Source organism: Taudactylus pleione, unplaced genomic scaffold (genome assembly GCF_031769625.1).
Source record: "Taudactylus pleione unplaced genomic scaffold, aTauple2 ptg000227l, whole genome shotgun sequence".
Classification (NCBI taxonomy): domain Eukaryota; kingdom Metazoa; phylum Chordata; class Amphibia; order Anura; family Myobatrachidae; genus Taudactylus; species Taudactylus pleione.
In genome coordinates, this window is record NW_028284629.1 from 780,058 (window position 1) to 792,938 (window position 12,881).

Consider the following 12,881-nt stretch of genomic DNA (forward strand, 5'->3'; position numbering starts at 1 on the left):
TAGAAGAGAAATTGAGCGGTAGCTGGAGAACTGGAACGGATCCTTGCCTTCCATAGGTATTACATTAAAAAGTCACCATGGCTTGTGGATTAAAGTTAAAGATAGGAGTCTTACATTTCATTAAAAGCCTGGGTCAAAATGGTGACCAATTTGCCCAGGAAGCATTTGTAATATGAAATCGTAAATCCATCTAGTCTGGGACCTTTGCTTGTCAGGGAAGAGTAGATTGCCTCGACTACCTTGTTTTATGTAGAGGAGCTCTCCAGGGAAGTAATCGCTTCCTCCAGAAGCTTAAAGGAATCCACTTCAGCTAAATGAGATTTGGGTAGATGGCGGGATTTATAGAAGGTGCACTGAGTGGTGTTAAGTTGTACAGCTGACTATAATACTGTTGGAACAATGTGCACACTGAAGAGTGCACATTTACTACCTGATCCAACTTAAATTTTCAGATAAAAAGGGCAGAGCGCTGTTTCTGGAGAGGCTGAGCTAGAAGTCTACTGGGTTTGTTCCCCCACTGAAAGTACTAGTATCTGCATCTCCTAAAGGCTTGCTTAACTTGATCAATAAGTCGTTTATTAAGTGCCTGGCTTAACAGTCTGAGCAGGAATGTTGCAATTCTACAGACTTAATTGTGTCTAAAAGAGCTACCACCTGGCTGATGACAGCATAAACCCACCATGCACTCCACCCAAGCTCAAATAAATCCACAACTATCAAAAAACGATGATATAACTATCACAATATAGTGCAGGAGAAGAAAAGAGATAATGAGAAATGGCAAAATACAGTATAATCAACAGTAAGGCAAATTAAGCTTGGACTTTTTTGGGGCTTTGTAGGGAGACTATGCTATAGCATTGCTGAAAATATCAGAGCAGCTGAAACGGAAGGAAATGCATCATGGAGCATAGAAGTATAAAAGTCACAAACCTTCCCCTGAGCGCAATCGGACAGAGCAAGGTCTGGAGCGTTTCTTGAGACTTTGTTTAAAATATGTTAAAAAAAAAAAAAAAAAAGACGTTATGAAGATTGCAGGAAAGTCAAAACCGTGAATTCTAAGTAAATGTAATGCTGGATACACACTGACCGATATATCCATTGACGTCGTTCAGACATATCACACCTGCCCTGCAGCACAGCCGATGACGATATCTTGCAGATATATCCGCACGTCTGTGTACGGGCGACCTGCTGGTGACTGACAATTTAAATGCCCACCCAGTTGTGATATCAGCGCAGACATATCAGGCAAACTATTGGTAAGTGTGTATGCACTTTTACCAATTGGATGGTAGACCAGGTGTGTACTCGGCTTAAGGCACTCTCTCGTGCTAGGGGAGATATTTCTGGAAAAATCTTTAGGCGAAGATTCAATTAAAGTGCGTTTTTTTTTTTTTTTTTGACTCGCACATCCATGGTACTGCAACTTTAATTACAATTCAATAGTCTCAATTGCATTGTCTCAATTACATAGTCTCTCGTTTCTCGTCCCTCATTTTTGGTGGTAGCTTTCAAAGGATAAGCAAAAATGAGGGTTGTTGAGCCCTATTTCTGGCACAATGCTCATCTCAGGTCTTTCTAATTAGGTTGCTGTTGGCACTTAGGCCACAGTACATCTACATATGAGGCAATTCGCACTTAATTGAATCTCCCCCTAATAAAACTACATGTGAAAGAGGAAAGCAAGAAAATAATAGGATAAATGGGTCGGACGGATTGAATTATCGGTGGAAGGGTTGCAGTTGACCAAGATCTCTGTTCCCAAAAAGAAAACATCAACACAATATGGTAATCTAGGGATTGTGTCTTACTAATGCTAGGAGACTGCACTACAAAATGAGAGAGCGCAGGTTGTTGACATTGAAATACAATTTGATTGCGCTGTTAAAACATTCACATGACTCTGCGTGTTGATATTTATGGTTGTACTCCTTAGGAGTGCTAGAATGAATAGAAGATGTCGAAAAGTATGTATTTTATATTAGAAGTGATTTGGATGGGCACATTCTGCCACTCTGTACAGCATACTATGCGACCGTGTGGGCTTATGTCGGTACCCGTGGAGTTTAGGGATTCCTCGTTACCATCAATTCAAACACCAGCACTTGGGACTTCTAGATGAGATCGTTGTTACGCTGCTGCAGCACCTCTTGGATGGTGACTGCTTATTCCCACTAACCACTTGCAGTACTATTGATCATTTTATTTTTGGTGGCGAGCAGAGGTTGGAGCTTGGAGACATTGAGACCAATGTGGGACAACTGGAGAACCGAAAAGTGTTGTGCTTCTGGGTACCCAGAAGTCTCACAGAAGAGCAGAGGCGACTACCAGTTGAATCGTGCAAGATCACCGCTCGAATGCGGAGAAGATACTCGATTTCCTGAAATCGATTGTGACGTGTGACGAATCTTGGATTAGTCATTATGATTTTGGAATCCAAACGGTGCAGTGTATGGAAACCTTTCGGCTTTTTCCAAGTTGAAGACAAAATTCAGTCACACATCTGACGTAAACTCAGACACGTCTTCCTCATCCACCATGTCAAAAAACGTACTCTTCCACTCGCTGTGACCAAGCCTAGAAGACTATGGCAGTCAAACTGGAGGTTCAGACACATCGATGTATGTATGAGCTTCACAATAACCAGCATAGCGTTGCCACGTCTACCTATGGGACAGAAAAACAGAGGCAGTCTCATTACTTTTCAATCAGTCCTCGTATCTAAAAAAAAATCGGTAACTCTTAACATTAATGGTTATTTCTATGGATGTGCGTTGCCCTCTGTGTTTTCGTTTTGGATCTGTATCTTCTTTGTGTTTTTGGATCTGGATTTGGCTTTGCCAAAACCGCACTTGCGTGCTTTTGGTTTTAGATCTGTGTTGTTGTTTTTTTTTAAAAATTGATAACTGCTAAAATCACATAATTTGGGCTGCTTTTTTTTTGTTTTGTTTTTTTGTTCCTACAGTACAGTATTAACCTCAATAACATTAATTTCCACTCGTTTCCAGTCAATTTCACACAATATTGTTCACCAACATAGGCAAAACCAACTTACAAGTACGTTCAATAGAAAATAATACAACACAGAAATTTACTATAAATCGTACGTGGAATATCATTGCTCATAACAATTAGTCGTAGTTAACAAGCCGCAAACAAAAACCCCTAAACCATGTGTAAATGGCAACCGCAGGCATGAATGCCCCCTACACAAGTGCACATGCCTATTCTCAGTGCCCAGTCTGTATTTTTCTCCTGGGGGTGCTGGGCCACGATGACTGACCCATATAAAGCCCCAATCAATCAGCCTTTTTGTTGAGCTGTTCCCCAAAATCTCCCCAACCATTAAAAACTGTGCTCTGTACCTGAGAGGTGCAGTGCAGGTCGCATACAGTGCGGGATACTTTGTGGGTTGAATACAGTGCAGGGTACAGTGTGAGTCGGTTACAGTGCGAGGCGGATACAGGGCAGTTTATAGTGCAGATTGGATACAGTGCGGGTCAGATACACTTGCTGTTACAGCTGTGTCGGCAGTGCGGAGTGCTGGCGGTATCCTCAATGCGAGAGTGCCAGTGGTGTCCTCAGTGCGGGGGTGTTGGCAGTGTGTCGGTGCTGGCAGTGACCTCAGTGCCAGTGGTGTTCGCAGTGCAGGGTGCTGGCAGAGTGGGGGTTCCACCAGTGTCCTCAGTGCACGTGTGTCGGCAGTGCGGGGGGTGCTGGTTGTATCCTCAGTTTGGGAGTGTCAGTAGTGTGGGGTCGATGACGGTGTCCTCAGTACATGGGAGTGCGAGTGTGCTGGCAGTGTCCTCAGTACAGGGTGTCAACAGAGAGGGGGTGCCAGCGATGTCCTCAGTGTGGGGGTCCTGACGGTGTCGGCAGTGCATGGGTGTCGGTGGTGTCAATGCAGGGTGTCAGCAGTGGGGGTTGCCGCAAGTGGGGGTGTCGGCAGCGGGAGGAGCAGGCAAGGGGGATGGGCGGCATCGTCCTACCTTCCTGTGCCTATTGAATTCAATGGGCTTAATGCTGATTGGCTAAGAGTCGTTACAGACGGCTCTCAGCCAATAAGCGTTAAGCCCAATTACTTTAATGGGACTTTGTAAAATGGCCGCTCGAGGCAAAATCTCAAGATCCAACAGCGGGATCACAAGGTTTTGCCTATATTAGGGATCCGGGGCAGGCAGGGAGATTCCTGGAGAACCGGACCTGCTCATCTCTAGTTATTTCAAGACCCCACCCAAACCTTTGCTCACCAAAAACTCCTAAATACCATGTCCTCAAGGAGTGTAAATTCAGATGCTGAGGACCCCTTAGTGCCCACCAGTAATGCAGACAATGCTGCAATCCTGTTATATAAGAGAAACACATGTAAAGCAGTTAGAGAGAAAATCCAAATGTGCTCTCTGGTCTGAAATCAGAGAAATGCATAAACTCTACTCAAGAATAAATGCTTCACAAAGGAAACAAGGAGCATGTCACTTTCCAGCTGGAATCTAAACAGGAGGTCTAGCTACGGACAGACATCCTACTGCTGGTCAGCAAGTTAGTAGACCTTTATCAGTCTTCAGATTCGTAATATTCCAGAATCCGTGGAACATTCCCACTTAGATTACCTTTTTCACCTCTTTCGCCACATCGCTCCTTCTATAGTGAACAGCATGCTCCTAGACAAAAGCTCACTGCGGTTGCAAGCTGTTGACACTCCTAGAGACATCATCTTATGCTTGCGTTATTATATAGTGAAGGCTCGGTGATCTACTTGTATTACTTTTGAAGAATCTACACACCTTGTTTTCCAGGACCTCCCCCATCACCCTTTCCAGATGCAGGCAAATAAAGAACATTTAATACAATTCTGAGAGACCACAACATCAAATACAGATGGTGCTTCCCTTCTAACTACAAAGTCAATTCATATGGCTGGGTTATTGTTGCAAAGATGCCTGATGAAGCCTTCAAATGGTTTTGCCATTTGATTCTCTCAAGTCCAGCTACAACCCCACAGGGATCTCCTAATGTTATACCCACCATCCCCTTCCCACAAAGGGCCCTGAGACACCCCAGGCACAAAATTGCCCCTGGCTCTATCTTGTACTTATTCCACCTCTTTAGTTTCTCCTCTTAACTTGGATGTCCTATGGACCGGAATCTCGGCCTGATTCAGCAGAGGATACCGTATACTTTTTATCAGGTAGATTCTGGTTGTGCAGTATGGGTCTACGTTGTCACTCGCAGTTCGGCAGCAGACTGTCAATCACTTTGGGGGCAGAGATGGCCTCAGTTTCCCAAAACGGAGGTGTGTCGCCGCTGTTATGGGGGAGTGACTAGCCCAGTATTTCCTGAGATTTCCTAGCCTGTCTTTACCATCTGCGGCAGTCGGCTTGCGTCACCCCATGGTTCACTTACCCGGCCGATGATCCCATGTTGCGTTCTAAAATGCAACTCGGATCATTAATGTATGCAGGAGGCCTCCTGCTGCATTACCATATTAGAGCTATTGCAGCTGCTACCATGTAAGCAGCTGCCATAGCTACTGCATCCTCTGCTGAATCAGGCCCTCTGTTCCTTCTGGCTTCCCACGTTTTGATGAGTAATTGTAAACTTCAAATATATAGCTCAGATTCTCCTGTAGGCAGCAACAGGTCTGCTGCATCACCTATGTTGTCACTACCATGCTTTCACACTACTGAGCCACCCAGTGGCGCCACAAGGGGGGTGCGGGCGGCACCCGGGTGTCACCAAGGTGCAGACTCTCCCCTCAGTGACAGGAGCTGGGTGCTGCACTTTATAATTAAGTGCAACACTCTGCTCCTGACACTGTGAGGGAGCCCTTTTGGCGGCTTCCCTGTGCAACACAACGTACCTCCCCGCACCGGGTCCGGGTGACACTGTGGGGAGGGACGCCATTGGAGCCACCCCACCTCCAGTTATACATTTTATTTTTTATTTTTTTGTGCCCCACTCAATGTTGTCACACATCCCTGGTGAGTATCGCTGCTTTGAGATACCTGGCTGTCGGCTGAGGTGAGGATTGGAGGACCACCTCTATTATTCTTCATACTGGTTTCAAATTTGTGCGGCTTACTAGCATTTAAAACTTGTTAAAATAAAGTAATATTAGGTCAAATAAATACTACTTTATCCAATGGACCCATATTGCTTTAAACCTTTATGGGTAGCAGTTTTTGGATTCTGTTACACCATTTCAGATCATTTTGAATCCTTTCTGTTAATTTGACATTAATGTTTATGCTTATTTCTAGCATTTTATAAATAAAAAAGCATTTTAAAAGTATGTGAAAATTAAAACCCAATCAATCTTTGTGTTTTTTTTTATTAGCGTGTAACTAGTTATTTTTTTTATTATTTATAACTTTGCCTTCTCCACTTCAGAGAGTTCAACTCGCATCTACGAAATGTAAAAAGTCCATTCATTTCAATGGGAACGCATTGCGGTTGACAAGCATTTACATATGCAGTTAACACGTGCGTTTAGGTTGGCTTGAAAATTTTGTAAACTTCCTGTTTTCAGACAGGAAGCTCGCATGTGGAGAAGGGTGTGACTGGCATTATGGATGTTGAGAAGCTGATCAACGCCATGCAAGTACACCCAAATCCTTACGATGACACCCATGCCAACTATTACAGCTGTAATAAAAGTGATGACAACTGGGAGACTACCTACCAAGAGGAGGTTCCAAATTGGGAGTCCCTTTCTCAATTGGAAAGAAGCACAAAAGGTAATTTAATTTATTTTCTAATATATCTTTGTGTTGTAGTCTGACATATATCTTGTGCATGTTGCCTATCAATGTTGTATTTATTTAATAGCTTAACATGCATGTTCATACTTTTCTAATTACCAATACATGTTGCTTGCTTCCCTGACACATTGCATGCATGATTCCAAGCCATGTTCTGCTGTAAATAGAAAAATAACATAATTATTTTTTAAAAAGTGTGTATGTGTTTTTTAAACAGCCAGAGAACTGCATGTGAAGTGGCGAACGCTTAAAGATGGGTTCCAGAAGGATCTTCATGCTACATCTTCTACGCCTATCGGCTATGCCGCACACAAACTTAAGGGAACACCCACTATTTCAGCAGCTTGTGTTCCTTAAACCCAGAATGGAGCTTCGCTGGCATGTATTAGATAGATGTGAATTGTGAAAATATTGAAAAAAAAAAAAAACCTGTATAGCACGTTTGGCAAATTGATGAATATACCAACTCGGTCATCTCCGCTCAGTGGAAGAATCCAGTTTGTTTGGCAACACCAATGGAGGCCCACCAACTTCAACATTGGAAGCATAAGCACAAACTCCTCTAATTCCCAGGTTTCCAGGATATTTGCAAGATACCTTCAGCTCAGGAAAAATAAGAAACCTGTTGACAAATGGTCGACACTCCACCACAATGGTCCACGTTATTGGGGATTTGAAAGCGCAGTGGCAAAGTCACACAGAATCAAAAAGAATTCCATTATCACTTTCCAGTGATGGTCAGGCATCCTTTATTTGTTAAAGCTTGACAGGCGATGTAAGAGATTTAGAGCCTTACCATTTGATAGCGCAGTTTTCCTGACCCATACTCCAGTCATAAGTGGTCCCAGAAAGAGTCCAACACCGCTATTGGCAATTAAGATCCTAACTATAGTTATCTTAAACATGCATTTCCATTGATGGGGATTTGTTACATGCTGTTGCAGAAATAGCACACTCTAGGAAATATTGCATTCAGTGTCTGCTATGCATCATGTAATCTCACTGTGTGTTTCCAGTGCAATGGCCAATTATTACGTGCTTGCCGAACCCTACCTCACTTTCCAACATTTGGTCTACCTGGTACAATACACATCGTCCGAGATGGCTTCCATGTACAGTATTTTCTGGGGTATTCGTAACGCTGTTACCTCTTGCTAATGAACAGGAAAAATGTCTGTACATTTCAGTGTTAAAATGTTGGGTTCCTAATGTAACTTTACGTTTGTTCTACTAACTATAGAAACATCTTTCACCAGATCATGTGTATTTGTTTCCCATTGCCAATTTATGCACTCTGTATTAATAAAAAAAAAAGTATACCTAAACTATAATTCATATGTGAAATAACAACATTAAACTGAAGTTTAAAATTGTACCAGAAGAATCAGGAGAGCCCTCAGCGTCTTAGACTTGTATTGCTCTGACAACCCTTTGTTCTGGTGTGTATCTTACTGCGTACTGTAGTTCAGATGTTACTACATGGTTAAAACAAAAAAAAAACCATTCAGTTAACCTGAGATCCACTGAATTAAATAAAATATTAATAGGTTTACAGTATTTAGATCTTAAGGTAGTTCTTCATATAGATATGTTAAAGAACATTATTACGGTTTTGTTTTATTTATTGTTTATAATAAAAAAAAATTGCACATTTGGTTTAGATTTTATTCATTTTACAAATGCAAACAAAGGCAGCATAACCCTTGTAATATTGCCCATATGCTTCCCTCTCAGGTGCCATGGAAACATATTGCATATTCTCATTCCTCCTTTGCTGCTCCAGATTATTTTCCATGACACTGGGCATATAACGGGCCTGATTCAGAGGTGAATGCAGTGTCTATTTCAGTCTGTGCATGCATCAGAGTCGCTTTGTGCATGCGCCAAGATACTCTTGTGATGGCAGTCCTAGTGTGGATTAGGATGCAGAGTTATTCACAGACCTTTTGGGCGAGGTTATGAGTGATGACTAAAACGCAGGCCTGTTGCGACCACTTTGGGGGCGTATCGCAGCCAGCGTCTGCTAATTTGTATGCTGTGGATAAAGGCTCTGGCATCTTGCAACGGACATTCTGAGCAGCCACAAGGTTTCTCAGAAGTCCGATGGCGCAACCGATGTGCAGCTAATGGTGCGGCTAGTGGGTGTCTCCATACAAATCCCGGCAGCTGTGATATTTGTATATTTTTTCACAATCACTGCGTACGGGATTCACGCAGCAACAGACATTGCGTCCACCTCCGAATCAGGCCCCTAATATCTTCTGCAATCCCTTTCCACATCCATCTAGTTTGTGGTCAAGAGAAATCTCTACTTTGTGGTCAAGATCCCGAAAGCTTATTAAGCAAAGGACGTAGCTCTGGCCAGTCTATAATAAAGACTCCTTGTTGTATATCAAGACTGTTCTTGGGGAATGGTTTCATTGCATTTACATGCAAAGCCAAAACAATGTCTGCTATAAACATTTAAGAAGGTTAATCATTGGTTCCTGGCAGTGGGTTCAGGTGGTTGCAAATTAAAGTGAAGGACTAACTTCTGTCCCATTGGACAGAAGTTGTTCCACACTCTTTCGGTGAGCTCCACCATATACAGGGAGTAATGTCATTGCTATTTAGAATTTAACCCTTAAATGCTAGCAGTCAATTTCTCTACACAGTGTGTAAAATACAGTAGGTATCTTTGTTATTACAGGCATGACCCTCTACTTCAAGATCTCCCAAATAGCAATTTCATAAGTGGCTCTGCTCACTTCTATCAGAGAGATGTCCCTTATTTCTGCTGAGGGGGGCAGGGATGCTCATGAACTGTGTAAGAAAATGGAATCCCTTCTAGAAATCTGCTGCTTTTTAAAGGAGACAACATTTGTACCTGCAGAGCATCTCTGGGCTCTTGCTGAAGACCAGGGATTAAGTTGTCCAAAAATGCAGACAAACCTGTTTTAGAAGGTTAACATGGAGCGAGGCATTTAGTCACAATAGAAGAACTCGCACCTAATAAGCTAGGCAAAGAAATGGCAAATGAGGTTCAGTATATGAGAAGAATGCAAGGCAGTACGTTTAGGGCATGGTCATTAAATGGGATTCATTTCGGAAGATTTGTGATGGCAAAGGACTTGGTGAGCAATGAGAAATATAGCTACACCTGTACACCCAGTGTCAGGTAGCTGCTCCAACTGCTAATATGGAATGGATAAAAAGGCATACTGTAGGTGTTTGTAAAGCAAATTAAATGTTGCCATTGCAAACTGATGCACTCGTGTACTATAAAATGTCAGTTGTGTTCTATAGTGGTTCCATCCAATTCTGAGATCACCTACAGTGATCCTTCAGGCACCTCTATTGAACAAATGCAAAGACTGCAGATATACCGATGGAGTGATCAAAGCTGCTGTAAGCGTTTATGTATTGAAGGATCGCAGAAATTTTCAAACCTCAATGTCTTTGGGTCACAGCTCCTTTGTCAGATCACAGGGTGATCGGTGCATATGTATATGTATGTGTGTGTATGTATGTATGTATATGTGTGTGTATATATATATATATATATATATATATATATATATATTCTGTGCATTGTAATTGTTTTTATGTAATGTTTACATATAGATATCATAATAAACCCTGTTGTACAATAGATCTAATTTGTGTAGAGTCAAAAAATTGGTAAAACTAAATTTTTTAAAAGTGCGTACAATTTTATGAAAAAAATTTGTGTGGGGAATATTTTTAAAATGACAAAAAAACTATAATTGAGTTACTGTCTATACTGCCGCATAGTAATTGATTTGCAATAAATACTTTTACTAATTTGCATAATAGTTGTAGACAATAAAAAATATTCACACATATATTACTTTACTTTTATATACATATGCAGGGAATTGATTTGATTACGATGTAAGTGATGAGGGGGATCTCTTTTTTTATTTTCCCATCCTCACTACCTACATATTAAGGGGAGGCAAAACATATATGTGCGCATATTTGGAATAATACAACCCACACTTTAAAATAACCGTATACTACACAGGCTGTATGCACCCAGTATTTTCCCACTAGTGGCTGCAATTATATTTACAAAACCTGAGTAGAAGGTTTAGGACAAAGAAATGAAAACCTTTTTTCATTTTTGAGGTGTTCTATGCAGTTTAGTGTTTGTGCATTTTTTATTTTTATTTATATTTTATTGGGGGAGGAAAGGATTGAGAGAAAGCAGATTTTGTGACTGATTACTACCTTGGTGACCGGCAGGGGCAGGCCTGGATGCATGGGTGATAAGATTATATATAACTAAAGTAAATTTGATGGCGATAAATTAACAAGACAATCAATAGGTATTGTTTAAATGTGAATGAATAGCTGCGAAGTGTGTTATTGGTCACTCTGAAATTAATGATCTGCTATTTGATAAATAGTGATGACAGAGTATCATACATAAAAGGATATCATTCACATTTCTTTATACAAGTTTGTAAACCTCTAACATATTGTAATGTCATTCTGCCTGTGGTGATGATTTCATGATGAAGGACCTTTATCTGGAGTACATTAAGACCTCTCCCCTTGTCCAGCTTAAACTCTTGAATTGCACTATGTTACCCATATATTTTAGTGTATAGTCTTCTTAAACAAACGTAAGCTTTGAATAAAAAGATTGTATAAGTTTGTGTGTGTGTATGTATGTGTGTATGTATATGTGTGTGTGTATATATATGTGTGTGTGTGTGTGTGTGTGTGTGTGTATGTATATATATATATATATATATATATATATATATATATATATATAATATACAACTTTTTTTTCCCTCTTTTGATTTATCCACTCATTGAAACTGTTTCTTATTTCCAAATTAGAGTCCTCACAGCCTTACCATGAGAACCAGCGGAAGCCCAAAATTTGCCATGAAAACACGCCAAGCTTTTTACCTACACACCACAAAGTTGACGAGGATTGCTCGGCGGATATGCCGGGATATCTTTCATCCACTGTATGCTGCACGACATCCATACATGCCAATCAACAGTGCCGCTATCAAAACTGAGTGTAGGTATTTATGCCCTGGGATTATTTTTACACAATGATTAGATTGTTCTTATTTTATATTTTTATGTTGTACTTTTGCATATTTTTAAGTGGAGAATATGGTCATGAAAAGAATGTTGCTTAAATGTCGAGTTCAAGGCTAACATTTCAATTATTTATGACTAAAATACCCCCTTTCCTAAAATAAAGCTTTATCTCCCACCTGGATTTGTTATTAATTTATCAAGAGCCGTTATTTTTTTTGTCTTTTATATGAATATCATGGGGATATGTCTGATTTTTCCACTTCCTACTTGTGATTTGTTGAAGCAAAGCTTATATTATATTGTGTTGACTTGCCTAAATCTTTTAGTTGGGGAAGAGGATCGGAGTGAATTTGCCCTGCAATCTTACTAGAGTAGCTTCTAGAAGTTCCAAAACAAATTAAAAATACCATTATAAGCACAATTTTAGCTTCACGAGGATTGGGAATTCCTAGATACCAGTAGGGTATATATTTGATATTTATTGTGATCTAAATATAGACCGTTGGGGACGGCAGGGTGCATAGGTGCATGACATATAGGTCCGGATTCAATTAGCCGTGAAAAGCCGTGGTTTTGCGAAAAATTTTCGCACAAGCGAATTCTCCATAGACAGAAACCAGCGAAAAGTTTTCACCATCTCAGAGTGGGTGAAAAGTTGTACAAAATCCCTATTTTTGGCTAAAAATTTGGGGACTTGGTTCAGAACCCACCCCCAATGACAAATTAGACAAAAATATTAATTAGCTTAATTTAGCTGTAAAAAAAATAAAATTGTTGGAAAATGGGTTTAAAGTAGTGGGTCAGGTATTTTGGGGGGTTGTATGGATGAGACAAGTGTGTTAAACTTTGCAGGTTGCTGCACCTGCTGTATTTTTTTTTTTTTTTCATTTAAAAATACTTTTCGATTAAAAAATATACTTGCACCCATTTTAATTTACCCCTAGTTTAACTGCAGCATTTATTTTACCCCCCAAAAATTGCTTTTTATAATTTTTCCATTGTTATACAAATATGCATATAACAGCCATTTGACACAATTTAAGAACC

At 40.6% G+C, this 12,881-nt stretch overlaps 1 protein-coding gene across 11 annotated transcripts in view; it reads left to right on the forward strand.

The window, feature by feature from the left end:
* Nucleotides 1-12,881, forward strand: part of MTA1 (metastasis associated 1) — a 276,561-nt gene that overhangs the window by 149,790 nt on the left and 113,890 nt on the right. For all 11 annotated transcript variants that reach the window (XR_015879326.1, XM_088479146.1, XM_088479148.1 and 8 more), the window contains exon 14: nt 11,619-11,808. Coding sequence is in view for 10 of the 11 variants with exons in the window: in XM_088479146.1 (XP_088335272.1) it covers nt 11,619-11,808 (190 nt within the window). In the remaining variant the exon portion in view is untranslated. The remainder of the gene's footprint in view (nt 1-11,618; nt 11,809-12,881) is intronic.